Source organism: Chanodichthys erythropterus, chromosome 12, assembly GCF_024489055.1.
Source record: "Chanodichthys erythropterus isolate Z2021 chromosome 12, ASM2448905v1, whole genome shotgun sequence".
NCBI classification, from domain to species: domain Eukaryota; kingdom Metazoa; phylum Chordata; class Actinopteri; order Cypriniformes; family Xenocyprididae; genus Chanodichthys; species Chanodichthys erythropterus.
In genome coordinates, this window is record NC_090232.1 from 33,054,641 (window position 1) to 33,082,593 (window position 27,953).

General features: G+C 36.5%; 1 protein-coding gene across 4 annotated transcripts; it reads right to left on the bottom strand.

Moving 5' to 3' along the window:
- Positions 1–1,741: 1,741 nt before the first annotated feature.
- Positions 1,742–27,738, bottom strand: dctd (dCMP deaminase). 4 transcript variants are annotated; one of them, XM_067404362.1, is made up of 6 exons: positions 24,677–25,178; positions 19,977–20,074; positions 18,582–18,717; positions 11,236–11,352; positions 6,347–6,443; positions 1,745–2,912 (listed from the first exon to the last, which is right to left on the bottom strand). In XM_067404362.1, exons 1-6 carry the CDS (start codon positions 24,780–24,782, stop codon positions 2,810–2,812), a joined length of 657 nt encoding a protein of 218 aa, XP_067260463.1. In that variant the 5' UTR covers positions 24,783–25,178; the 3' UTR covers positions 1,745–2,809. The 4 variants fall into 4 exon arrangements, with proteins under 4 accessions (XP_067260466.1, XP_067260463.1, XP_067260465.1 ...); XM_067404364.1 differs by lacking the exon at positions 24,677–25,178 and adding an exon at positions 27,377–27,738 and having other exon boundaries at positions 1,746–2,912; positions 19,977–20,079; XM_067404363.1 differs by having other exon boundaries at positions 1,748–2,912; positions 19,977–20,079; positions 24,677–25,173.
- Between the last annotated feature and the right edge of the window lie 215 nt (positions 27,739–27,953).

Sequence of the window (27,953 nt, forward strand, 5' to 3'; positions counted from 1 at the left end):
AACACATCCCATAATTCCATGAAATCAAGGCATCGTCAAGCTATGCCTTTGTTTTGAATAAGCGACCTCTAGGGCGAAAATTTACATATTGTGGCTTTAACAGATCCAATATTAACATATCCCTGTGATCTCCCAGATGGAGGTTAGTTTTAAAGTAACCAACAGTTTCCTAATTTAGTTACTTGGTGTTTGGTAACAAAGAGCCTACTTTACATCAGCAACACTGACTCAATGACAAACAATTTATAAGAAGAAAACTGATGGCACCTTTACTCATAGAAATTAGTTTCTAAATAATTAAAGGTGCCCTCGAATGAAAAATTTAATTTATCTTGGCATAGTCAAATAACAAGAGTTCAGTACATGGAAATGACATACAGTGAGTCTCAAACTCCATTGTTTCCTCCTTATATAAATTTCATTTGTTTAAAAGACCTCCGAAGAACAGGCGATTCTCAACATAACACCGACTGTTACGTACGCCTCCAATATTTGCATATGCCAGCCCATGTTCCCAACATTATGTAAGGCATTAGACAAGGGCAGCCAGTATTAATATCTGGATGTGCACAGGTGAATCATCAGACTAGGTAAGCAAGCAAGGACAATAGCAAAAAATGGCAGATGGAGCAATAATAACTGACATGATCCATGATAACATGATATTTTTAGTGATATTTGTGAATTGTCTTTCTAAATGTTTCGTTAGCATGTTGCTAATGTACTGTTAAATGTGGTTAAAGTTACCATCGTTTATTACTGTATTCACGGAGACAAGAGCCGTCGCTATTTTCATTATTAAACACTTGCAGTCTGTATAATTCATAAACACAACTTCATTCTTTATAAATCTCTCCAACAGTGTAGCATTAGCCGTTAGCCACAGATCACAGCCTCAAATTCATTCAGAATCAAATGTAAACAAAATAACAGTATACAATACTCACATAATCCGATGCATGCATGCAGTATGCATGACGAACACTTTGTAAAGATCCATTTGAGGGTTATATTAGCTGTGTAAACTTTGTTTATGCACTGTTTAAGGCAAGCACGAGCTCCGTGGGTGTGGAGCAGGAGAATTAAAGGGCCAGTAGCACTGAATCGGCTCATTTATAATGATGCCCCAAAATAGGCAGTCAAAAAAATGAATTTAAAAAAATCTATGGGGTATTTTGAGCTGAAACTTAACAGACACATTCAGGGGACACCTTAGACTTATATTACATATTTTTTTTTAAAAGTTCTTGGGCACCTTTAATCATTTGCTTGTTAATCCTAAATATAGGGGGCTGCTGGTCAGTATAATTGTTTTCAAGAACATTATGTAAATTGGTAAACTATTAGCCTAGGCTACCAAAACGAACACCAAAACTTAACATGAACTGTTAAAAATTATAGCAATGTATGCAAAAAAATTATGAAAAGCTGGCAGCCTACACGTTTCTTACCTTGACCACCTTCTTCCATATGGATCAATTTTCTGTTCTGATCTCAACCCTGACAGCAAGTGTTGGGCCAGATCTGGCCCACATCTGATCTGTGTGTAATCCACATGTACCATGTACCAGATTTGGGCCACACTAAATCTCTGCTGAGTAGCCACCAGTAAAAGGCTGCAAATTTATTATGTCATCATGTAGACTTCTCACAAAGTATTTTACAGTATTTTAAAAATACAAAAATACAGTAGTATTGTATTTTTATTGTATTTTGATACAAAATACAAAGCCATTTTCATCAACCCTATCAAATACAAATTACAAAATACTATTTTGTATTTGAAATACATGTATCATAAATACTGCCCATCCCTGATCTCTGCATTATCAGATCCCAGGAGGAATGAACAGTAATGACCAAATGATGCTGAGAAAAAAAATATATATATATATATACTGTTAAGAAATATCATTAATTCCATGGAAAACCATTCAGTGATGTATGCATGCCACAGAACAAAAAATAACAGCAGCTGTGTGGGCAGTTCTGATTTATTTTGTGTTGTGTAACAAAAACAATATTTCTAAATCTCACAGGATGCCTATGAACCAGAAACAATGAGTAATTTTATTCAGTTTTTATTTTGAGAGCGTGATCCTGGTATAATGATACCCAACAGTTGCAAACAACTCCCTTTAAAATGCAAGTCTCCTCTTTTTTAAAATTAAAACCTGAAGTTGTGGACTCTAACCTGCAAAGACACAACATGTGTGGATTGCAGTTTGACAAAAATAGGTTTATCTGCTGCGGTACATACAAAAGCTTATGAATATGAGCAAAACAGTCATCAGTGGTTGATAGCTGAAGGGAAGTGTAATTTACGGTTTTTGTATTTGTGAAATTAACATAATCTAATCAGTCTTGTCATACAGCATACAAACAGGATTAAAAGACAAAAGTAAATAATACATTTGATTTGGTTAAAGTTGGCATCCAGCTTGATTTTAATGTCCTCATTGTCAACCCACTCATCATAAATCCAAAACTCTAAATGAATCAATTTAAAATAGGCACATCAGCCAAGGTCACTAACTGGCTGCTGTTTTGCACACAAATTGATAAAAATGTTAATATTATGCATAAAAGTACATACATAAAAGTAACACATTTCAAAACATTAACTTATCAATTGCAGCAAGCTTCAAGATTTGAAGAAACAAAGATTTAAAACAAAAAGTGCATGACAGTGAACTACATCTATTTAGTAATCACTCACAAACCCATAAAGACCTTTACCAGTACATATGGAAGATGAACAATGTGTCTGTTTTATGAATACTTAGTGTCATGCTCCAAATTCCTTGGCCTATGATGACTGTACGTCCTCAAAACCACTGGAAGTTTTCAATCCGGGGAGGTTGATTGAATTAAAATCAATAACAATCTTTCCTTGCTTAGGCTTGAATTGCCTGTAGGACAAAAAAAAAGATAAAAAAAAATACATATTACTAAAGCATGTCCAAATAAAACACAAGTAGTCTGTCACTCTTGTCAAATCAGAAACCTCCTTTTAAAACACCTTTATAAAATTGACAAAGAGAATTCACTTCTGGTCCTCATTGTCCAAGTTGTCACACCTATAATTCACCTCGGCATGCTGGAGTTGAGGAAACCAATTACACACTAGTCCTCATGAGAGAGCACAAGCAGCAACCCCTCTCCAAAAGCAATCCCAGCAGGGACCAAGCACCCCAACATCTCACGAGAAAATACCCTGCCAAGAAGAACCAAATCAGCAGGTGGTAAACTCCTTATTTTCCCACTTTTAGCCTTTTCTTCTGTCTGCTCTACAAACCCTGCTTTTCCTTTCCTTTTATTTTTTCCCTATTCTCAATTCACCTTCTACCCGAGTCTTTTTACTCTTCATTCTTTTATTAACCCCTCCTTCTCAGCGTGAGATGAGCTGGATGTGGCAAAAATCTATTCCTCATCATCAAACCTCTAGAACAACAGAAGCTAATACATACAAATAGAATCTCTACTGACAGTGAAATTATTCAAAGACTTTGTCCACGAACATCCACAAAGCTTGGTCTCTCACTCTCCCATGTTCCTTAATGCAAAGCCGGATTCAGCTGATGCCTGAGCAAATCGATCCATCATCTCATTCAAAATTCAAAATGCAGAACTCTGCACAGCAATGGTGAGGTTTCAATAACACCTCTGTCCATCCTTCATTCCTCTTCATCTGGCACTTTATATATAAAAAAATTAATAAATAAATAAACTAAAACCATATGGTCTACTACTGCAGTTCATTGTCAAAGTCAGTTCTAAATCTTTTTCTGCAGGTCAAAAATGCATGGGGAACATTAAATGCAAACTAGGGCTGTTCAACGATAACCGTGGTTATCGTGTACAAAATAAGAGTCTGTGTTTACGTAATATATGTGTGTTTGTTTTGTGTATAATTATTATGTATATATAAATACACACACATACATGTATATATTTAAAAAAATATATCTTATATTTCTATACAAATATTTACATTTATATATAATTTAAATATATAAATATATTTATATATTTATACATACATGCTTATATTTCTTAAATATATACATGTATGTGTGTGTATTTATATATACATAATAATTATACACAAAACAACCACACATATATTACGTAAATACAGACTCTTATTTTGTACACGATAACCACGGTTATCGTTGAACAGCCCTAATGCAAACATAATAAAAACAAAATATTAAAGTATAAGAATAAATAAAATAACAAAAATAAGAAGGACGACATTTTATAATTTTTTTCCAACAGACATTAAATAACTTCTCCCTCTCATCCCTAGTTTTCTACAATAAGATTTATTTTCTGAAATATTTTATATAAAAATTCTACAAAATATCTATTATTTCATAATAAGAAATCTAACTATTTTGTAAAATGTTTTGCTTGAAGTGTTTTACTTTTATATTTCCTTAAAATAAATGCCACTTGGTTTGACATTTTGTTATATAAATGGTAATCATGCCTAAATTTAAGAAAGGCTTAAAAGTCCAAATACCGTGTAGTAGAAATGTTAAATGTCCAGATGGACACAGACTATCTGGACAAAAATTGAAATTGTGTTGAGTATGGAATAGATTTTAATGTTTTTATTAAATAGCCTATGGCTCTACAATCAAAGAGCTGAAGCATTGGAAATGCACAGATCCATAGTAATGCTGAAGTATTGGAGAACAACCTTCAAAAAGCGGCAGCAGGGGAATTAACCTTGCTACCCTCAAAAGACAGGCAAGAGGCATGAAAGTATCTTCAAGGATTTCCTGATTTTCATCTTCAGGCGGATCTACTCCTTTTGTCTCCTCAGGCTCATGTCCCCCCAGTCCTATTTGATCTGACTCTGATGAAAGGCTTCAGAGTTTATTTACCGTGCATCTATATATAGTGTGTACATACAACTGGGAAGATGAAATTTCCGTCCTGTCCGCTCTTGCTGTGGTTCCTGTTGGCTCTCTCTAACATAAAGAGGACTGTGTTAGGACTGCAAACCCCAAAGAGAGTTCAGTTAAGTTGTCAGTTAACCCTGTATCTCATTAAAAATAAAAAAAAGCGAAGGACTTCTTCGCTCACATTATGCATTTAAACTAAAGCGTTTACATTTTGCTCTTTTAATCCCAGTGTCCTTAAACTTTAAGCGGACACCTTTCAGCATGGAACTCATTCTGTTTGGTCAGTCTGGTATATCTCACACACACGATAGGTTACACTGATGATCTTTGAACTGTCAACTTCTTTGTCATGTTTCTGTCTGACCAGTCTAACTGTATATTATATTTGAAACATTGCTTGGTTTGCTTGTTTATTGATATATGTCCTTAATGTTTTGTAAAACACCTTTAGTATTGATTAAAAGTGTCATATAAATGTATTTAAGTTATTATTATTAATATTATTGTCATTGATGTCAACATGGCCTCAAGATTTGAGGTATCGTTTATGTCCACTGCACAAACAAATGTTTGTGTAGAGGTTGGTGTATAAAACAACAGCAATATATAAAAATATATTAAAGGGATAGTTCACCCAAAAATGAAAATTTGATGTTTATCTGCTTACCCCCAGGGCATCCAAGATGTAGGTGTCTTTGTTTCTTCGGCAGAACACAAATTATGATTTTTACCTCCAACCGCTGCCGTCTGTCTTATAATGCCAGTGGATGGGAACTCATACAATAAGAGTCTAAAACACTTCCATAGACAAATCCAAATTAAACCCTGTGGCTCATGACAACACACTGATAGTCTAAGACTTGAAACGATCGGTTTGTTCGAGAAACCGAACAGTATTTATATCTGTCGTGTTTTATTTACTCTTATAGACGAAGTTCCCGCTGACTTGCATTATACCACTGACAGACGGCAGCGGTTGGAGTTAAAAATCATCATTTGTGTTCTACTGAAGAAACAAAGACACCTACATCTTGGATGCTCTGGGGGTAAGCAGATAAACATTTTTCATTTTTGGGTGAACTATCCCTTTAATAGTAATATATAAAACGTCATTAAAATGACTAATCAATTGTGGCTATTTATTGCACTTTTGAGGTTGTTATGAAGGTGATACAATGGATGAGACAAATACAGACTTGTGCACAGTGCTTACTCATTCTTCCCGAGCGTGACTTTTTTTCTGAAGGCTCACAGAAGCTTTTTGAGGCTTCAGGTCACACATACACCCACACATCTGAGGGTCGGGCTCCGTTACAGCCTTGATTGTACAATCGTTCGGGCCAGTCAGAACTGACAGGAATGCAAATGAACCCTCTTAATTTCCAAGCCACACACCAACCCCTTACTAAGGTCAGACTCGAGAGACTCACTTGTACGTGATGCCCGCCAAGTTAAGCAGCCGTCTTGAGGCAGTCATTTCTGGAGTGTCATGGTATTTGTCTGACAAATAGATCACTTCCTTTATACCTGTAAGGCAGAGACAGCAGAAGGATAACATGGGTCAGACAAAGGCACACTTGCACACACACAAACACAAGCAAACAGAAGGAGAAATTCAAACAAACACGCCCAAAGAGAACAGGGACCCAAAATAGCCTGTTAGGAAAGAACAAGAGCTTGTGCTCGGGGAGAAGGAAGGTGAGTCGATAACTTGTCGCTGCAGGCTCAAGCCAATATCAACCAATCCCAATTGAGACTAAATCTGCCCTGTTGGTGTCTAAAAAACATAGTGCATTTGGCAGCACCCCCACGCATCCTGCTGACTACTCACAAGCGGCCCACATGAGGAGAGTCTATAAAAGGCCCTGTTAGCCAAGCTTTACAGAGAAAGGCAAGGAATCTGGTGAAACCACTTAGACTCCCTCTTGCCCTTAACGCTTTCAGAGGTGAAAAAGAGTAGTCCAACATTGCCAATGGTTGCTGCAATCGCAGATGAATATACCGGAGAGATACACACACCCCCCCACCCCCAAAATACACAGCGTCTCCATCATGTACTTTTATCTGCACAGGAGGAGAAAAGTGCTCTGATCGAAGGAAAAATGACTTGCGCAGAGTGAATTCCAACTGTCATTAAAGCCTGTCATTACAAGCATGTGGCCTCTCCATGGTACTATTTGAACAATTTTTAAGAGGAAACAGATGAAATTACCATGGAACAGCCTGGCTATGCCTTTTTAAAACCATTTTGAGGGTGACATTTTATGGTGCAGTGGGGGTGGGGGTGGGGGGAGAGACTTTGTAGATCCAAGTCTCTTCCGGCTATTTAAAATAAAAAGCAAGCACTCAACAAGGTCCAAATAAGCCCTCAATCCATTTAAAGTGTTCCAACTAAAATCTAACATGATACGTAAAGGAAAAGGCATAAGAAATTACACGAGTGCTTCCATGTGAACATGCCTTTTCATGAAAAGAACATGAGAATAAGTATTGAAGCTGCTCAAAATGCTTCCAAGACGACAAGCTGTCCAACAGAAGGGAAGGCTCTGATGGAAGGTGGAGCAGAACTCTGGAGATGCCACGTTCCCAGAATGCTCTCAGGAGATGAGGTGACAGTACAGTCCCTCAGTCCCTCCAAAAACAGTCACAGGAAGTGACAAGATGGCAGCTTCTTGAGAGCTGAACACTTTAATTCCTCAGAGAGAGGAGAGGCTCTAAAGCCGTGCTTCAGAAACGCTGTCGCCGGCACCGAGAAGCTAAAGTGCAGGGGGGACATCAACATGGGAGCCAGAGGAAGTGAAAATGATTTGGTGTCATTTCATACAGTGAGATTGAGAGATGGACACATTTGAACTGCATTCAAAAAGACAGTAACACTTTCTCACTGGAGGAATAGCTACAGAATTAGATACAGAAGGGGGGGGGGGGTGTAATATCTACGGTCTTCACTTTCTTGATGCCCCCGTCTCATTTGCAGTGAACAAAATTACAGATCAAGAAAAAAAAAGGGGGAGAAAGTACAGTGAAAGCTCTCATTTTAGTCCATGAACATTTGACAAATGGCCGACAAGGCACACATTTAAGTGGGAACAGGATTAAGGCAAAGGGAAAGCGGTGTCGCTGGCACATAAATGTGTGCCAATGGCACCAAAATATTGGAAAAACTTCATTTTAATAAATCCCTCTGGTTGTAATTAAATTATGTTAGTTTTCTCTTACAGAAGCACACACCAGCAATATCAAAAGGTTTACCATGCACAAATAAACACGATACAGCCCGGATGCCTTTATAAGAGAATCAGGGTGGATTCGCATCCCAAGTCTACTAATATTCCCTTTATCCTCATGTTTTTTCCATGCAGAGGCTTTTGTGTTTCCTCATATCGTGAGGCTTTACAACTTCTAGTAAACAAACATGGCCATAACACCTTCAAAATTAACCAACAGCGACGACACCCCTGACTCATTTCTTTTAAACTCAGCATTCAAACATTAAACATCCGCTTTGTTCAGCTCCATCTGATTGGCATCATCAGAGGACGTTTTTAATGAGGTCGGACGATCATTTTTAGCTGCGTTTTGTTGCATCCTATAGAGTGTGAGGAGACGAAAGGGAGAGAAAGTGCTGTGTGTGTTCCTTAATGATGCCGGAGCATTGAGAGGAAGCTGACACCCCACTGAGAGATGGGCCGGGGCAAGGCCGAGCATCCTGAAGATCAGACAGCATCGGAGCGTGTGTCATGCTATCTTCAGCACACAGCTTCAGTAGGCTTTGCCACAAGAGTACATGGAGGGGAATCGGGAAAAGCAAAGAGAGAGAGAGAAGATCAGGACAAAAAGACTTGGAGGGGAGGAGAGAGAATGGAGGAAGGGGGTGTTAAGAGAGTTCAACAGATAACAAGAGATTGAAAATAACAACAGAGCAGGGTTTGGAGAAGGAAAAATAAGAGGAAGACAACCTGTCACCATGTAGGCTGCATCTAACCAGCCAAGAAGGCTCACAAAGAAGCTGGCTGCTCAAAGTGACGCCCACTGCAGGTTTCTCAGTATGGCAGGGTGACCATAGAGAACCTCAGTTTCAACCTGTCTCCTCCTGTCATTTTATCTGCAGCCACATCAGCACTGGCACATATATCTGAGCAGAAATGCAAAGCCTGATGTGTGTGAAGCACAAAGACGGAACGGATAAATGCATAATGCTTGCTGTGTAATCCAAGACGGGTGAAAGGTTGCCATTAAAAAAAAAAAAAAAAAAAAAAAAAACGGCTCACGGTTTGTACAGCGGATCATCTTGTGTCTACCTCAGAAAATATAAATATTAAATGAGTCTGAAGTGGAAAGTGCATAAAGCAAATAAGACTTACTGTGTTGCGCTATATAACATGATTAGCTTTCTGTCGATGAATGTATGCAAACAGTTGCTCACCTGTCTAATAAAACACATAATATATTAAAGCGTCTTTGGTGTTTCCATGGTTTATACAAAATAAAACTGGAAACCAAGGGTAATGCGGGTATGATGGCATTGATAGGCGACACACGGACATGGTCCGTGTCCTGGTTAAAATTACTTATTTCTCCGGATTTAAACATTCTTGGAAACATTTGGGATAATGTAAGTACACAAGTCAACAAAATATATAACATTATTCTAGTGGTTTTTGGATATTTTATTCCAAAAATCTTACATATTGTGCCTTTGATGCTTTTTAAAAATGTGGTGAAACTGACTTTTTTTAATTGACATCGGCCAGACTGAAATAAAAAAATAAAACTAAACAACAACAACAAAAACAAAAAAAGTTAAAGGTGCCCTTGATTCAAAAATTGAATTTACCTTGGCATAGTTAAATAACAAGAGTTCAGTACATGGAAATGACATACAGTGAGTCTCAAACTCCATTGTTTCCTCCTCCTATAAATCTCATTTGTTTAAAAGACCTCCGAAAAACAGGCGAATCTCAACATAACACCGACTGTTACGTAACAGTCGGGGTGTACGCCCCCAATATTTGCGTAATACCAGCCCATGATGTTCCCAACATTATAAAAGGCATTAGACAAGGGCAGCCAGTTAACGTCTGGAGCTGCACACAGCCGAATCATCAGACTAGGTAAGCAAGAACAACAGCGAAAAATGGCAGATGGAGCGATAATAACTGACATAATCCATGATAGCATGATATTTTTACTGATAGGCCTATTTGTAAATTGTCTTTCTAAATGTTTTGTTAGCATGTTGCTAATGTACTGTTAAATGTGGTTAAAATTACCATCATTTCTTACTGTATTCACGGAGACAAAGGCCGTTGGTATTTTCATTTTTTAAACACTTGCAGTCTGTATAATGCATAAACACAACTTCATTCTTTATAAATCTCTCCAACAGTGTAGCATTAGCCATTAGCCACGGAGGACAGCCTCAAATTCACTCAGAATAAAACTTTTAACATCCAAATAAATACTTTACTCACATAATTCGAAGCATGCATACAGCATGCATGACGAACATCTTGTAAAGATCTATTTGAGGGTTATATTAGCTGTGTGAACTTTGTAAATGCGCTGTAATATAGTCGACAGCTCATGTGGCAGGGAGCACGCGATTTAAGGGGGTGGCGCCGAGTGTAAATCAGTGCATTGTTAATGATGCCCCAAAATAGGCAGTTAAAAAAATTAATAAAAAAAAATAAATCTATGGGGTATTTTGAGCTGAAACTTCACAGACACATTCAGGAGACACCTTAGACTTGTATTACATCTTGTGAAAGAACGTTCTTGGGCACCTTTAACATATCCATCAAAAATTCCCTGAACTGTGAACTCTTAATTGTGACTAGTAAAGGCAAAAGTGCCAGTACATTGGCAATTTGGCACCAAGTCAACGGTCAAATTTATAAAAAGATGCATCAATACCATTCTCTCTACAGTATCAGTTTTTAAAGGTATGACAATTCAGAAATAAACATGTTATATTATATTATACTTGTGCATATCCTGTGTAAGTTAAGTTAAGTGAACAGTTAAACTGTTCTTAATTAGTGTCGAGAACCATTAATTTTCACTGGTACTGAACATCATGACCGCACTAATAAGGACGTATCTTTTACACACCAATGTTGCAGCAAAGAAACGGAACATAACCTTGATCAGAGTATTAAAGAACTAATGCCTGTTATGAAATTACCATACAATTAGCAGTTTACCTGTCACTATAGGTTCGGTGTGCTAATATGATTACTGATCACTGGAATTAAAAGTGTTGATTGAAAAACCTAAACATGCACAGTTAGAAACAAATGCTCAGATACACTCTCACCTGCTTGAATAATGAGTTTAGCACACTCGTTGCAGGGGAAGAGTGCTACATACATAGTGCAACCCTTGACATCTGCCGAGTTCTTATTCATGATGGCGTTCAGCTCTGCATGACACACTGCAACAAGAAATGAAAGTCCTGTTAGAAATGGTCAGAGGTCACAAAAGCACATACGTGCAGCACAGAATGATGCATCATAGCTAGGATTTACAATTCTGCTTCACAACAAACATGGACTGAGCTCTCTTGGCTTGTCAACATTACACCACTCCACCAGAAAAAGGCTCCAGTCACCAGTTCACTGTTAAAAAAGGAAAAAGATTTCAAAGCATGAGTCTGAACAGATGTCAGCTCTCCACAACATCACCCAGAAAAAGCCCTGTCTAATCACTCACTCTGCTCGCCTTAATTACGGAGAATGAATTGGCCCATCAGCGGTGGCACATTACCACTGCACCACCAAACACCAGCCTGACACACGTTTATTTTGGCAGAGCTTCAGCACAAGGCAGAGAGAGAGAAAGGGAGGGCATGTAGTTATGATGGAAGAGAGATGTCAGTAATTCACACAGATACACACGCTCATTGTGTGTTTTAACTGGAATCGGGCGCACACACAAAGCTGAGAGTACGCATGATAAAGTTCATGATGGAGTACAATCAAATGTGTGAACGTGGGAGGGACTGAGCTATTAAATCTATCAAAATAGCATTTGATACATGTTTATAACCATTTATCTGACTGGACTGTCATGTTTAAAGATAACATAAAAGATATTGATATAAATGGACTTGGGCAATTCCAGCGTTATGGACGTGACATTTGGAGTCAAAACTTGAAATATAAACGCTCAAAGAATGCATTTAATAGTAACATATTGAACCGTCTATTTATATATTCATAATCCCTTACTAAAGGAGTCCAGACATTAGAAAAATGTCAGTCTATTCAACTGTTTTATATTTTAGATGAGGGAAATATACAGCGTTACGGACGTGACAAAAAAAGTCACTAAGATTTGGGTGACAACATATTTTTTAAGAATTCTGTGAATTACATTGAGCAAACCAAAAGTAATACTGCCCACTGAATGAAGAAGGGTTGGCTCTCCACAGAGCATAAAATAATAATTTTATTTAATTTTTCATGTTCGCATTAATGAGGAAAAAACAATGTTACGGATGTGACAGTTTTCCGTTACGGATGTGACCGGTCTGAAAGCGGCACAAAAGACTTGGTTTAAAACTGCTTTAAAACTTTCACAGAGACCTCAAGCAAGCATTTAAACCACCAAATACTGAAATCTGGGATACCAGTATGGTAAGACTCCACAATTTATCAAGTTTTTACTAAACTTTATACAAATGTAACGTTATACTCTGTAGTGCAAAAGGTTATGGATTAGACCTATTTCTCATGTTGACCAGCATGTGCGTTGTTCAAGAATCAATTTAGAGACCATGATTTTCCTTCTTACAGAACTGCTTGCTAAAATACATTGACAAATATTTATGTTTATCATAAAGCAGTTTAAAATCGCATGTTTTCCCCACAGTCAGGTGAACCGATTGACACTATTGCCAATCGCAATCATGTCAGTTTTATGTTTTGTGTCTAAATGACCACACGGTTTTTCGTCTAGTTTTCAGAGTTTAAAGCGGAGTCTTGAGTCAAAATGATCAAACTTTATTTCAAGTCAAAATTATTGCAATCTTATTATTTTCATTTTGTCAGCTTGATCGCGCGGATTGTGATCAATATAGGCTAGGCTATTCATTTTTAACCAACCGGTAACGCGACATCCCAATTCTCGAGGGAAGTGTCCTATGAGACACAATGCTCTTCTATAAGTTGTACTGTATCATATAGGCCTACCTTTTGATGTTCATATTTCGTTCTCTGGCAAGAGGAAGAGAAGATCGGTTCATGTGCACCTGATCCGCCGCTTACAGGCGCTGCAGTAGCTAATCTGTCACGCGCCGTAGGCTATTAAAGAGCGACATCTATTGTTTAAATTTTGTTATAAAATCGACTGAATTTGAAAGTTAAACCTTTTTCATATTAAAACTAACAAAGCACAAAGAGTATTGCGATTATTGGATATGTTCTGATATGGTAAGCCTGAAACAGATGATAGCAATATAAAGAAGCAAACTCATAGGATTTAATATGAAGCGTCCGTAACGGTCACGTCCGTAACGCTTATTATGGTTGTTCAGAGCAACGTAGTGAAATGAATTGTTGATCCTAATAAGCATAAACATAATTTAGCTTTGCATATAAAGTTTCAAGTTATTTGCATTTATAATTGTTATATGACATAAACTTAATCTTTAAAACGTTACGGACGTGACAGAGTTCTGAAGCGTCCTGACCTCTTTATTCTAGCTCTTATAAATTCATCAGGCAGTGCTGTTATGACTAAATGAGTGTATTTATTTCTCAGGCATGCCTCCATCTTTCTACACAATGCTTACTGCTAAAATAAAGTTTAAAAAATGGGGTCTTTGATCCCTTTTTTGAAAGCATGAAATATGGTTGGTTGAAAATTTAATTTAAGCATTGTTGCTTACCACATATATTGTGGATAAACAAGGCAATTTTCTTAAAATTTCTGTTAGAGCACATTAATACAGTATATTACAGACCTAAATGGACAATTTAAAAAGGGTTTTGTTCTTTTGGTTAAAACTTTTTTTTTTCATGGTAAAGATGACCTTTGCGTGGAATTGCCCACTTCAGCAAAATAAAGCAGAGCATCAACTAACATCATTCTCTATGATATCAGCATATAAACATTGTCTCCTATTAGAGTACGAGGTGAAAGTGTCGTTATGTTCACAGGGCAAAAAATAAATAAATCTTAGGCCAATAAGTTTGATATTTGGTATTTCAGCATCCTCTAGTGGCACAATACTGTACAGACAATTCATGAAGTAAGAATCATTATTACTATTGCTCAAATCAGTCGTCATCCACTCTCAATACCAGTGTAAACATTGTAATATAATCAACTTAATATATTATATATTGACCGATTACACAAGAGATTCCAAACTATGATTCTTAAGACTAGGGCTGCCTCCGACTAAAGATTTTCCTTTCATTTAAGCCATTAGTCAATTAGTCAGGGGAGAAATGCTAAACCATAATAATGAGGATTTAAAATATAAATTAAGTGCTCAAGTGAGCGCATAAAACGTGCTGCAGCGACACCAGCAAACATTGCATTCAATTTTCTGAGATCAGAACGCAAATAATATAACCTATAATATAAAATAGAAGCCTCATCTTAAAATAACAAAACTTAATGAAAATATTTTTTAAATGTAGAACAAATATAAACTATAAACAAATTAATAAATAAATATACAGCAAACTGAAATACCTGTGCAAACATAATCAGGCTGATGGACAAGTAGCCTTAACATCAAATGAAAAACTGAGTTTTCAGAGGTCAGAACACAAAAAAAAAAAATATATATACATTATATAAAAACAAAAAAAATGAATAGCAGCAAATTGAAAGAGGCAGCCTTTGCAATTTGGAGCCCCCCACCACAATAATAAAAAAAAAAAACAAAACAAAAAAAACACACAAATAAAACAAACCATTGTCTTAACGAGACAAACCGCTGATTCATTTAGGGACAAAGCAAATTTAATGAATGAGTCATTGAGTCATTAGACTAATTCATTCAAAAACGTGGATTCATTCAGTAACGAGACACGCAATGGCTCTATTGTGGATCTGTTTGGAACCATTTTCATTGGCAATATCAAGCAAAAACAGACAACATTCTGAGTCTAAAATGTAAGTCACCTAGTATTAAAGGAACACTCCACTTTTTTTGAAAATAGGCTCATTTTCCAACTCCCCTAGAGTTAAACAGTTGAGTTTTACCGTTTTCGAATCCATTCAGCCGATCTCCGGTTCTGGCGGTACCACTTTTAACGTAGCTTAGCATAGTTCATTGAATCTGATTAGACCGTTAGCATCGTGCTTAAAAATGACCAAAGAGTTTTGATATTTTTCCTATTTAAAACTTGACTCTTCTGTAGTTAAATCGTGTACTAAGACCGACAGAAAATGAAAATTTGCGATTTTCTAGGCTGATATGGTTAGGAACTATACTCTCATTCAGGTGTAATAATCAAGGAACTTTGCTGCCGTATCATGGCTGCAGCAGTGCAATGATATTACGCAGCGTCTCTCACAAACGTCTCCATGGTTGCAAGGCACGTTCCCTGTGCAAGCAGGGGCTCACGGGTCCTGCGTAATATCACTGCACTGCTGCAGCCATGATACAGCAGCAAAGTTCCTTGATTATTACGCCTGAATGAGAGTATAGTTCATAACCATATCAGCCTAGAAAATCACAACTTTTTATTTTCCGTTGGTCTTAGTACACGATTTAACTACAGAAGAGTCAAGTTTTAAATAGGAAAAATATTGAAACTCTTTGGTCATTTTTAAGAGCGATGCTAACGGTCTAATCAGATTCAATTAACTATGCTAAGCTATGCTAAAAGTGGTACCGCCAGACCCAGAGATCGGCTGAATGGATTCGAAAACGGTAAAACTCAACTGTTTACTGTTAGGGGAGTTGGAAAATGAGCCTATTTTCAAAAAAAGTGGAGTGTTCCTTTAACTTCTTTTTTTATTGAACTGTTGTATAAAATCAATATCACATTTGCAAACGTGCTGATATTCAGGAAAACAGCACTGTTGCTTGTGTGGTATTGCTTATAAATATTGACAACAAGTGAGCTCCGTTTCTAATTTAGGCTAGCTTCCACACTCCGCATGAACACTTGTCCTCTAAGCGTTGTCACACGTTTTTAGGCCAAAACAATTTTTGTCACATACAGCAAACATCTCCTCACTATCCACTAGCTGCCTGTCCCCTGAACACACTGTAAAAAAACGTGGTCTCTGTAGTCGCCACAAGCTCCGAAAACGGCAACAAAAACTAACTGGTGCAGCCTGGACCACAAAATATAATAAACACGCTCCAACCAATAACCGACAAGAATGATTTTAAATGCGCGTTCATGACTGTTTTCAGGAAGCACGGATGGGAGGGGAGGAGGAGGAGGAGGGAGGGTCTAGCTAGTCTCCGTTTTGTTTGACAACACTTCGAACGTCAACAGGAAGTTACTCCGCTCAGGATCGCTTAGAGAACCTTTAATGTTAGACCAAGTGGCCATGTAAATGACTATATGTTAGGTTACGTTTTAAATCAATTTTAAAGTCATGTTTGAGGTCCCACATCACCTTTTTGTGGTCATTTTTTACCCTCTCAAAATGTTCCCACACTTCAGATTTTCTGCCCGACATATTAGCCTGGACCAGCCTTACCTAAGACTATGAGGGACATCCTACTGACGGTTTACTTTTATTGTGCCTTGTTTGTGCATTAAGGAAACCTGAGATGCCAAATGAATCCTTTGAATAAAATTAATGTACCGTCACTATGCATGAAATTGAACTCTACGCCTGAGTGCACCACAATTGCAAATAATATATTTTTTTACGACTTTTGTAATCATAAATCACGTCAGGTACTAGGTTTGATTTTACACTAAATATTTACCACGAAATGTTTTTATTAGTACCAAATAAATGGGTAATAATGACAAAGCGTCACAGGAATTTTGCTTTCAAACAAAAAAGTACAAAGAGGTTGTCACTTTTGATATTTCTAGCTCATTGCCTCATAATGGACAACATAAACACAGCGATCAGCTGATGACATTTGAGAGAAAACAAAATATATTATCGTTCAAAGGTTTGTCAGACGCAGTAAGGTTTTTTTTTAAATAAATGAATGCTTTTATTCAGCAAGGATGTGTTATATTGATCAAAAGTGACAGTAAAGACTTCTACATTGTTACAAAAAAAATATATTTAAAATAAACACTGTTCTTTCTATTCAAAGAATATTTTTAATCACATTTCCACTAATATATTACACAGCAAACCCGTTTTTAACAGTTTTAATAAGCTGATTTTAATATTCAAATCAGCATATTAAAATGATTGCTGAAGAAGGATCATGTGACACTGAAGACTGAAGTAATAAAAATTCAGCATCACAGGAATAAACACTTTAAAATATAAATAGGAATGTTATTTTTAAAACGTAATAATATTTAACAATATTACTGTTTTACTATATTTTTTAATCAAATATATGCAGCCTTGGTGAACATAAGAGACTTCTTTCAAAAACATTTTTAAAAAATTTAACAAACACAAATTTTTGAACAGCAGTGTACATATGAAGTACACAATAACATATGCAAACCCCCGGTTCCACAGACTAGTCCTAGAATAAAATATGTCAGTGCCATTGTTTTGTCTCAAGACACACCAGTAATGTTTTTTCTAAGACACATTTATAAAAGCTTCTTAAATGTCTTAATTTAACTAAGGCCTAATCCTGGCTTAATTTAAGCCCTGTCTGTGAAACCAGGCCTCAAAATCCATTCAAATTCAAAAGGCAGAGCAGATACTTTATAGTTCAAGATCATTAAAGGTGGCTAGTACAGTACAAAAACATCACCCATGCATCATTAGTATTTCTGAGTGTCATACTCTTAGGAATTTTCAGCTTTTCAAACACATCAGATATCAGAAAAGTTCTATCATGGATTAAACTTGAATTTTCTACATAATATTTACCAAATGAAAACAAAGAAACAAAACTTTCAAAACTCCAAGATCTTTGTGGAACCAAGCCAAAACCAATTTTCTTTTTAGACGTTTTCCAATTTCCCTTTTTGGGTCACTTTGTGGAAACTCAGTTGGCTTTGCTAAAACACACACACAAAAAATAATCATAATCCTGTCCACTGACAACAAACCAGGGAGAAATAGGAAAGTTCAGTGTATCAGTCGAGTGCCAGACTGACAAATCCTTTCCAAGTTCTCACACCTTCCCTTTGGCAGTACGACCCATTCAAAGTCTCAGGTTGGCATGTGCCGCCTTTAGGAACGCCAGCTCCAACTCATTTCCATTTCTCACACTAATAGCTGCCACAAAGTGACCTTGCCCATTCCCTCACTCAGCAGCTCCACCTTTATCTCTCCCATCAGCCCCATGCAGGTGAAAATTAATCCATGACTGCCGCCATGTGCTCAAGAGCATACACGTCGCCACACTGTTAACAGAAACCTTGTGCTGCATTGACAGAACCTAAAACTAAAAAGCCTTTTCAGTCAGTCTTTAATGTGGGTGTGTATGCTGACCTGTCGATGTCAAACAGAGGCTGATAATTATGGGTAAGTGATTCTTGCAGTTCAACAGCCAAGACTCCAGGGGTCAAATGCAGAACTCACCATAGGGGTATTTGGTGTCCAGCTTGTTATCAGCACTGCGGGACCAGGGCAGGAGGTCATCGTCACAACCGTTGGGCATACCATTGTAGCCAATACCCACTATCTTGTTCTCTTGATTCACGATACAGGCACCAACCTGAAATTAAAATGAAATAAAAGCTTCCAAATATCCATCACCATGCAGACTAGCTATGTGCCAAAAAAAAAAAGTGAGTGAGTGAGTGAACTAAACCATTTTAAAGAGCAGTCACACTAAACTTTTCATTCCACTGACTTCCATTCTATACGCATGTGTATGAGGGAGGCAGGAAATGCGAGTTGATGCAAATTTCACTGCATTCCAAAAGTCAAGTCTGGTGAACTCTGACCTGTGATTTCGTATCATGTGAAGAAGACAAGTGAACAAAAGATGAGTCTTGTTGTGAGCTGAATTAAAAGAATGCAAACTTTAAGTCTGCAAGATTGCAGCATTGCAGTAAAGTGGAGTAGATTGAATATTTTTACATTTTGGATGCATTATATTTTGAATTTTGTTTTAAAAAGACGCCACAGACTGTGACATCATATTATGACCATTTCAGTGCCAGTTAAAAGTTTGCATGATCAAAGTTTAGTGTGACTGCGGCATTAAAGGAAGGCCAGTAAAAATAAACCTACTTTGGGTCTGCCTGACCCCATTTGGAAACGTTTCAATATAAACTAATAAACTTATACAAAATTAAATTAAAAATTCACTGTTTAAATCCTTTTTGACGACTGCAGAACACCATACGATAACTGTTGCGCTTCACTGTATTTGACCATACAGTCAAACCAAAATTTATTTAGACACCTTGAACATTTCATTCATTAATACAGTTTATTCACTATAGTTTAAAAAATGGTAATAAAATATGACAAGATCTCAGAGTTAAACTGTGTCAGAAAAAAATAATCTTAAAAGGAACACTCCACTTTTTTTGAAAATAGGCTAATTTTCCAACTCCCCTAGAGTTAAACAGTTGAGTTTTACCGTTTTCGAATCCATTCAGCCGATCTCCGGTTCTAGCGGTACCACTTTTAGCATAGCTTAGCATAGTTCATTGAATCTGATCAGACCGTTAGCATCGCGCTTAAAAATGACCAAAGAGTTTTGATATTTTTCCTATTTAAAACTTGACTCTTCTGTAGTTAAATCGTGTACTAAGACCGACGGAAAATAAAAAGTTGTGATTTTCTAGGCTGATATGGCTAGGAACTATACTCTCATTCAGGCGTAATAATCAAGGAACTTTGTTGCCGTTCCATGGCTGCAGCAGTGCAATGATATTACGCAGCGCCTGTGAGCCCCTAATATATGGTGACAAAATCAACCCACACTTCAAACTACACTGCAGGCAATCAATCTCTTGGTACCTGAGAACTGGGATCTTTGCTCCTCTGCGCTGATAAGAAGGCAACAGCCATGAAATACTCAGGCCACTCCAGGTAGTCCTGCCTCTTCTTTGTCAGACCTTCACTGTGTGTTGTGGGGAATTGAAAGAATGAATGACATTAAGGGAAAAAATAAACACCTGTTCCCATGAGTAGGCATGTGACGGTATCAAATTTTCATGTTGCAATTAATTGATGAAGCTTTTATCACGGTATACGGTATTATCGCGATATTAAAATAAGTTGCAAAACCATTTTTGTCATAATTTAACAGGTTTATGAACTCTTTTTTTAATAAAACAAAAACAACTCTGACTGAAATTTTTAAACAGATTAAAATGCAAAAGAATTAGGCTATAACGAACAACAGATAACACTTTATTCTATTTAATGCATTAACTAAGATTGAGCAATAGCTACATTTGTTACAGAAAGTGTTATTTTTTTTGTTGTTAATGTTAGTTTAGAAACACAACTGATTATTGTTAGTTTTATCTCAGGTCCATTAAATAAGTTATTTTGATTTTAGTAATGTTATTAAATAGTAACTAAGAAATTAACATCAATTAATAATAATTAATACTTTATAAGTATTTTTATTGTCAGTTTAGTGATAATGAATTAACATGTTAACTAATGAAGCTGTATGTTTTCAAAGTTTTACTGAACAATAACAAATAATCAGAACATTTCTAATCATTAGGGCATGTTGTAGTCCAGATTAAAATATAAAAATGTTTAGGTTTGAAAATAAATTACTTTTAAGTCGTTAAGTATTCAGTATTTGGTGCTGTGATGAACAACACTGAGATTACAAAAAAATGAATGAAATTACTTTGTTTGCACGGTTTCCGTGGTAACCGCTGCACGCTGCTGTTCCATCAGCGCCCTCTGCTGTCAGAGAGTGAACGCGCACTTTCATTCAGCTTGTCTCCTTCACTCGTTCTGCCATGTGCTTCTCGTGCACGTTGGGATTGTTTACATCTCTGAGCGCGTGTCCTTTTGACGCAGAATACAGCGGTGTTGTGCATTTTATACGATAGATGGGTAAAGTATTCTTAATTGCCTTATAAAAAATTAATAATTGGTAATAAATTATTATTTACGGTATTCTGAAGTGCCGACGATTACAATATCGTGCATATTCATTATCGCGATTTATCGTATTACCGAATATCGGCATAAGTCTACCCATGAGAGCACAAAAACACAGACAAATCATATACAACATTTAGGGAAAGATAATATGTGTGAACAACACCCAAGATACTAATCAAATGGTTTGGGTATAAATCCTGTTTTCAAAAATGTAAATAAACAGAATAATAATGCTCAGCATATGTATGTATGTATGCATGCATGTATGTATGTATGTATGTATGTATGTATGTGTGTGTGTGTGTGTGTGTGTGAGTGTGTGAGAGAGAGAGAGAGAGAGAGAGAGAGAGAGAGAGAGAGAGAGAGAGAGAGAGAGAGAGAGAGAGAGAGAGAAAGAGAGAGAGAGATTGGGCCCTATATTAACGATCTAAGTGCATGGCACAGGTGCACTTAGGGCATGTCTGAATCCACTTTTGCTACTTTATAGGTGCCCTAGAACTGAATGAAAAATTGAATTTACCTTGGCATAGTTGAATAACAAGAGTTCAGTGCATGGAAAAGACATACAGTGAGTCTCAAACTCCATTATTTCCTCCTTCTTATATAAATCTCATTTGTTTAAAAGACCTCCAAAAAACAGGCGAATCTCAACATAACACTGACTGTTACATAAGAGTCGGGATCATTAATATGTATGCCCCCAATATTTGCATATACCAGCTCATGTTCAAGGCATTAGGCAAGGGCAGAACGTCTTGATGTGCACAGCTGAATCATCAGACTAGGTAAGCAAGCAAGGAAAACAGCGAAAAATGGCAAATGGAGCAATAATAACTTACATGATCCATGATATCATGATATTTTTAGTGATATTTGTAAATTGTCTTTCTAAATGTTTTGTTAGCATGTTGCTAATGTACTGTTAAATGTGGTTAAAGTTACCATCGTTTATTACTGTATTCACGGAGACAAGACTGTCGTTATTTTCATTATTAAACACTTGCAGTCTGTATAATGCACAAACACAACTTCATTCTTTATAAATATCTCCAACAGTGTGTAATGTTAGCTTTAGCCATGGAGCACAGCCTCAAATTCATTCAGAATCAAATGTAAACATCCAAATAAATACTATACTTATATGATCTGATGCATGCATGCAGTATGCATGACAAACACTTTGTAAAGATCCATTTGAGTGTAATATTAGCTGTGTGAACTTTATGCACTGTTTTATAGTCGAGAGCTCGGGGGCGGGGGGCGGGGAGCGTGACGATCTAAAGGGGAAGCAGCCTGAATCAGCGCATTTATAATTATGCCCTAAAATAGGCAGTTAAAAAAAATCATTAAAAAAAAATCTATGGGGTATTTTAAGCTGAAACCTCACAGACACATTCAGGGGACACCTTAGACTTATATTACATCTAGTGAAAAAACGTTCAATGGCACCTTTATGTCATGGGTGTGTTTAGTCATGGGTGTGTTTTGGACGTAACGTGCAATAAACCAAACAGAATCTCATCTCCAATTTCCTTTAAAAGCCAGGTGCACTTGCACAATGGCAGATTATTTACATGATGGAATATAGACACCCTCAACCTGACGAGTCAGTTTAAAAACATTTGTGTATTGCCACAATTGTTCAAATTATTAGCCAATTTCATTCATCATTACTGCAAATAGGTAATTCTGATATATGCAATGACTATCCATTATGACATGTAGGCATTTTTATCTTTATGTACTGTACACAATAATAATCTTTTACATTGTAATTTAATAGTTGGCATGTTTGTGTGCTGCTGCACGTCCCTGTGTGTAACAAGCAGAGTGTACGCACATTGTGCACCCACCTATAGGCGCATATTACTAATGCGCCCTTTAATAACAATTGACTAATGCGCCATTGACTTTAGACTTCAGTTCTCAACAATGCACCTGAACACACCTCGTTTTCAGACCAGCACGCCCAAGGGAGAACGGAAGTATTTGTTTAAACAACATGGTGCTGGACGTGAAAATGATAACTGCTTCAGGCTGAACTAGCAAAAAACCCTTATTGCCGGGTGTATGATAGGGCCCAGTGTCTGTGTGTGTGTGTGTGTGTGTCAACTGTTACACTTGTATCTTATATTACACTACCGTTCAAAAGTTTGGAATCAGGACGATTGTTTAAAAGTTCAAAAATACATTTAAATAATAATGTTGTACAAAAGTACTTTAATTTAAAATAAATGTTTTCTATTTTAATATATTGTAAACCATATTCCTGTGATGTCTCCAGTTTCAGTGTCACATGATTTTTCAGAAATCATTGCTGATTTGCTGCTCATTTATTTGATTTGCTGAAACATTTATTATTATCAGTGTTGAAAAGAGCTGTGCTGCTTAATATTTTTGTGGAAACTTTTTTTTTTTTTTTTTTTTCAGGATTCTTTGGTGAATAGAATGTTCAAAAGAACAGTATTTATTTTCAAGATTTTATTTGTAACTTTATAAATGTTATACTGTCATTTTGAAATGTAATGTATCCTTGCTGAATAAAAATATTAATTTCTTTAAAAAAAATCTGACCCCAAACTTTTGAATGGTAGTCATGTACATATCTGCATCTCCAATAGCATGGAAGTCTGCTATTGTCTTAGCAGAGTACTAACGTTACATCTTTACTTGATATTAACACTGGCACCCCCGATGCCCACCAATGACTGTACATGTGTGATAGAAGCAGTGACAGACATTATCATCAGATGGTTTTCCTCCAGGGCTTTCCATTTTAGCTTAAAGTGATATTACACCTTTTGCGACACATCTCAGTGACTGTCTCTGAAAGGCATGGGGATTTATGTGTGAAGATTTAATGGACCCATCTGACTTGACTCACTCTTTTTCCTAATGTCTCTGGTGATTCTCTCTTTTTTTAACAGCTGTCAGAGGAGTGTGTGTGTGTGTGTGTGTGTGTGTGTGTGTGTGTGTGTGTGTGTGTGTGTGTGTGTGTGTGTGTGTGTGTGTGTGTGTGTGTGTGTGTGTGTGTGTGTGTGTGTGTGTGTGTCTAATGATGGAATACTGGGGGTTGATGATCTAAAGCCAAGCAATGAGACAATGCTGAGGTAGTCATTAAAACCATTCTGAAAACCCTTCATACTATATATATGAAAATATTGTAAAACTGTCCCTCAAATCTGATTGGCTGATTGTAATGTTTTTCCAGCATCAACAAAGATGTTGTACTTGGTGAAATAACCTTAAGCCTCACTACAGCCAGCTTCCAGGGCTGAAGATGGCAAACATGGCCACAAGAGGGCAGTAATCATGATATCCATGTTCACGTACATCTAGGCTGTTTTTGTCAACTAAGTTTGATAGACTGAATCATTACACCAAGCCATTAGTTGTTAGTGCTAATGTGCCAGAAACATATACATTTTCTTCAAAACATACCCTTGTTGTTTTCACACAAAGTGCAGTTCTGGTGCACTTCTCAGTTACTCTTAATACATTTCTCAAGAACACAATCTAAAATCATGTCATATTTCTGCCCTAACAAGTGCTGATAGCGTAAAACAATAGATAAAACACATTACCCGTTGAGCTGTGATGTGTCGTTATTTGTATTATCGTCCATGTCTTAATCAGAGAATGTAAAGTCTGCTCTTGTCGATATTTCCTGATGTGATTCGCACAGAACATTCAGCTTCAGAGCAAAAGAACTTCCCGCGAAAAAAAGTCCAGCCCACTCTTCCGGGTTTAGAGGAGGCGCAAAGAGTTGAATAGCGCCATCTCTGCGCGATTCTGCACACTGCAGCCAGTCAGTCTTTCTCTTTTTACATGACAGACACTCAGCAAAAGAGTAAAAACGGGCATTCTTCATAAGATACAAAGTGTCATAGATTACGAATTCTGTACTTTGTTTGTTGTTGTTGTCGTTGTTGTTGTTTTTGTTTGTTTTTTTGTAAGAATAATAAAAATAATAGAATGTATTACACAATTCTCTAAAATCATTTTCTTTGAAACTGAGTGTCGTTTTAGACAGGGCTGTAACCACCATAAACATATAGGGGGAAAAGTCCCCCCAATCATTAGAAATGGCCAAATTGTCCCCAAATTTAGTTGAGGTCAGAAACAGGTTTTTCTACCACTTAAAATACAATAATGTATACATAACTATCAAATATATTATGTAAATGACTTTTTTTTTTTTAAAACAAATGGCAATTATAAAATATATAATGACAGTAGAGGTCCCCTGGAGTTGTGTCACTGTTATCATTTACCAAAAATATCTTATTTTGAAATAAAAATCACACAGATGACATCACTTGACTTCCTTTTTCCTATTTTCTGGAAGATCTATGAAGAAAGGCCCAAGGAAAGTCTCTTTTCAGTTATCAGAAATGTTCTAATTTATCTCCTGATTTCATATGAAGCTTTTATTTGAACTCACTGATGACCTACTTTATTGCTAGTGAATTAAAAAAATAAATAGAATATAAATGGATTAAACTACTTAATTTAGTGAGTATACCATGACTGACAACATGTGGTTTGATACCTTGCAGCAGCCATTTTGAAAAATAAATTTTTCATGAAAATTGTCACTGGTGTTACTGTCAACACCAACGATCAGTAGCACCAGTGACTCCCATTAGATAAACTTTATTTAAAGGGATAGTTCACCCAAAAATGAAAATTTTGTCATGACTTACCCTCAAGTTGTTTCAAACCGGTATGAGTTTCTTTTTTCTGTTGAACACAAAAGATTGTATTTTAAAGAATGTTGGTAGGCAGACAGTTGATGGACTCCAGTGACTTAAGTCAATGGAGTTCATCAACTGTTTGATTACCAACATTGTTCAAAATATCTTCTTTTGTGTTCAGCAGAAGAAATAGACATTTACAGGTTTGGAACAACTTGAGGGGGGTGAGTAAGTGATGACAAACATTTCATTTTTGGGTGAACTATCCCTTTAAAGCTATATTCATTTGGTTCTTTGCATAAAATAGCACTAAGTGACTAACTTTTCTTTCTCATTGTTAATCTTCCTTTGGTCAGGTATGGCTAATTGAGTTCAGCTGAGAAGCAGAGACTTTACAGACAAGAGTATTTTACAGACATTTTTAAAATGTTGTTTATGATCTTTTATTCATTAAGTGTCAATGATAGTCTTTGATTGTACCAAATGTAACAATTTAGCTTTATCTATTTAATAGTTGAAGAATATGTCACTGAAGAATACATCACATATTTTCAAGTAACATATATATTTGGTCTCATGTATGTCACTGCTGGTGATTCATTGTGTCACTGGTATTACTGTTTTGTCTCTGTCACATTAATTGTGTCACATCTGACATGATAATAATTTTACATCCCTTGAATTCTGCTACACTCAAGAGTTAAGATTTAAAGGATTTGCATCATTACTTGTTTATAACTGTTTTTTAAATGTTTATGTTATAGCAAATACATGGTTGCAAAAATGCACATCATTCAATCACACTTTTTACAAACCTGATTAAAACAAATAACATAATCTCCTTATGTTTTGCATTATCATTATTTTTCTGTAACTCTGACTGCATGTGCTGAAAAAATTGAGAAATAGTATTTCATAAAAACCTAAGATAAGGTAAAAATGCACAAAAAAAAAAACAACAACTGTAATTTATGTGGACATTTGTAACTGTCATTTATGTATTCATATCCAAAGGTAATCTAATAATGTGCTTCTCTGAGTTTAAATGTTAGAAAAAGAAATACTTTTCAAGACATCTTGCCATACCAAAAGTGGGCATTTCTTTAAAATGCCCCAAGCATTTTTTCTTTTCTTTTTTTACAGTTGAGTGAAGTAGGCCAGTTGAAAAAGTTCTAACCCTACCTTAAATATAGTCCACCCAAAATGTAAAATTATGTCATCATTTACTTCCCATTCAAACCTGTATGAGTTTCTTTCTTCTGTGGAACACAAAAGAAGATATCCTGAAGAATGCAAGGTAACTAAAAAGTTCTAGTTCCCTTTGATTTCCATTGTATGGTCAAAAATTCAGTGGAAGTCAATGGGAACAGAAACTGTTTGGTTATTAACATTCTTCAAAATATCTTCTCCTGTGTTCCACAGAGGAAGGAAAATCAAACAGGTTTAGAACGATATTACTTAATTGATATCATTTACTCACTGTCATATCATTCTAAACCTGTATGATTTTCCTTCTTCTGTTTTACGGAATGTGCTCTCCATTGGGCCAGTTGTCAACATAAAGTCATACAATGAAACTATACATACCATCCCTGCTCGACCCCACCCTCGGACATTGCGCAATTCGCAGCCTAATTCAATCAGTCCGTCCAAAACAAGCTGGGTCACAGACAGCAGAAAACCGAGGAGAAGTTTCCATGAGAAGTTTCGCAATACCACAACAGCGAAACTCACCCTCACTCACCCAATGGTTATAAATAATTGTGCCCCTTGGATATGGGGTCAGAACAAATACGAAAGAAAATAAGAGTTGCCACACCTACAATTTGCTCAAAATCAAGTAAGTTACATCATTTACTTTGTATTTTGTGGAAATAGATACTTAATGAATACATATATTTCGGGAACATTCCTATGCGTTCAACAAATTAAAATGAAAAATGCCACTTAATTGTTGTCCATACGGTCTGTTTTTCAATTAAACGATTTCAGCATATGTTCCATAGTTACAGACTGTTTCATTCCTAATATAGGCTATATTTCTGAGCCATTGTTATAATGCAACTGCACACACGTCCTCAACCAGTGCAGTGCGATCTACTGGTAGGTAGTAACATCAATCTCCAGCAGGTGGTGTTAGGAAGCGGAAGTGAAAGTGAAAGAA

What these genes read in the sequence shown, in the direction of transcription:
- dctd (XM_067404362.1), bottom strand. Translation starts at nt 24,782, where the DNA reads ATGTTCTGTGCGAATCACATCAGGAAATATCGACAAGAGCAGACTTTA. An exon ending in GACACATCACAGCTCAACGG is followed by an intron (nt 20,075 to 24,676) that starts GTAATGTGTTTT and finishes CACACAGTGAAG; the next exon opens with GTCTGACAAAGAAGAGGCAG. An exon ending in TAAACTCATTATTCAAGCAG is followed by an intron (nt 6,444 to 11,235) that starts GTGAGAGTGTAT and finishes TCTGCCTTACAG; the next exon opens with GTATAAAGGAAGTGATCTAT.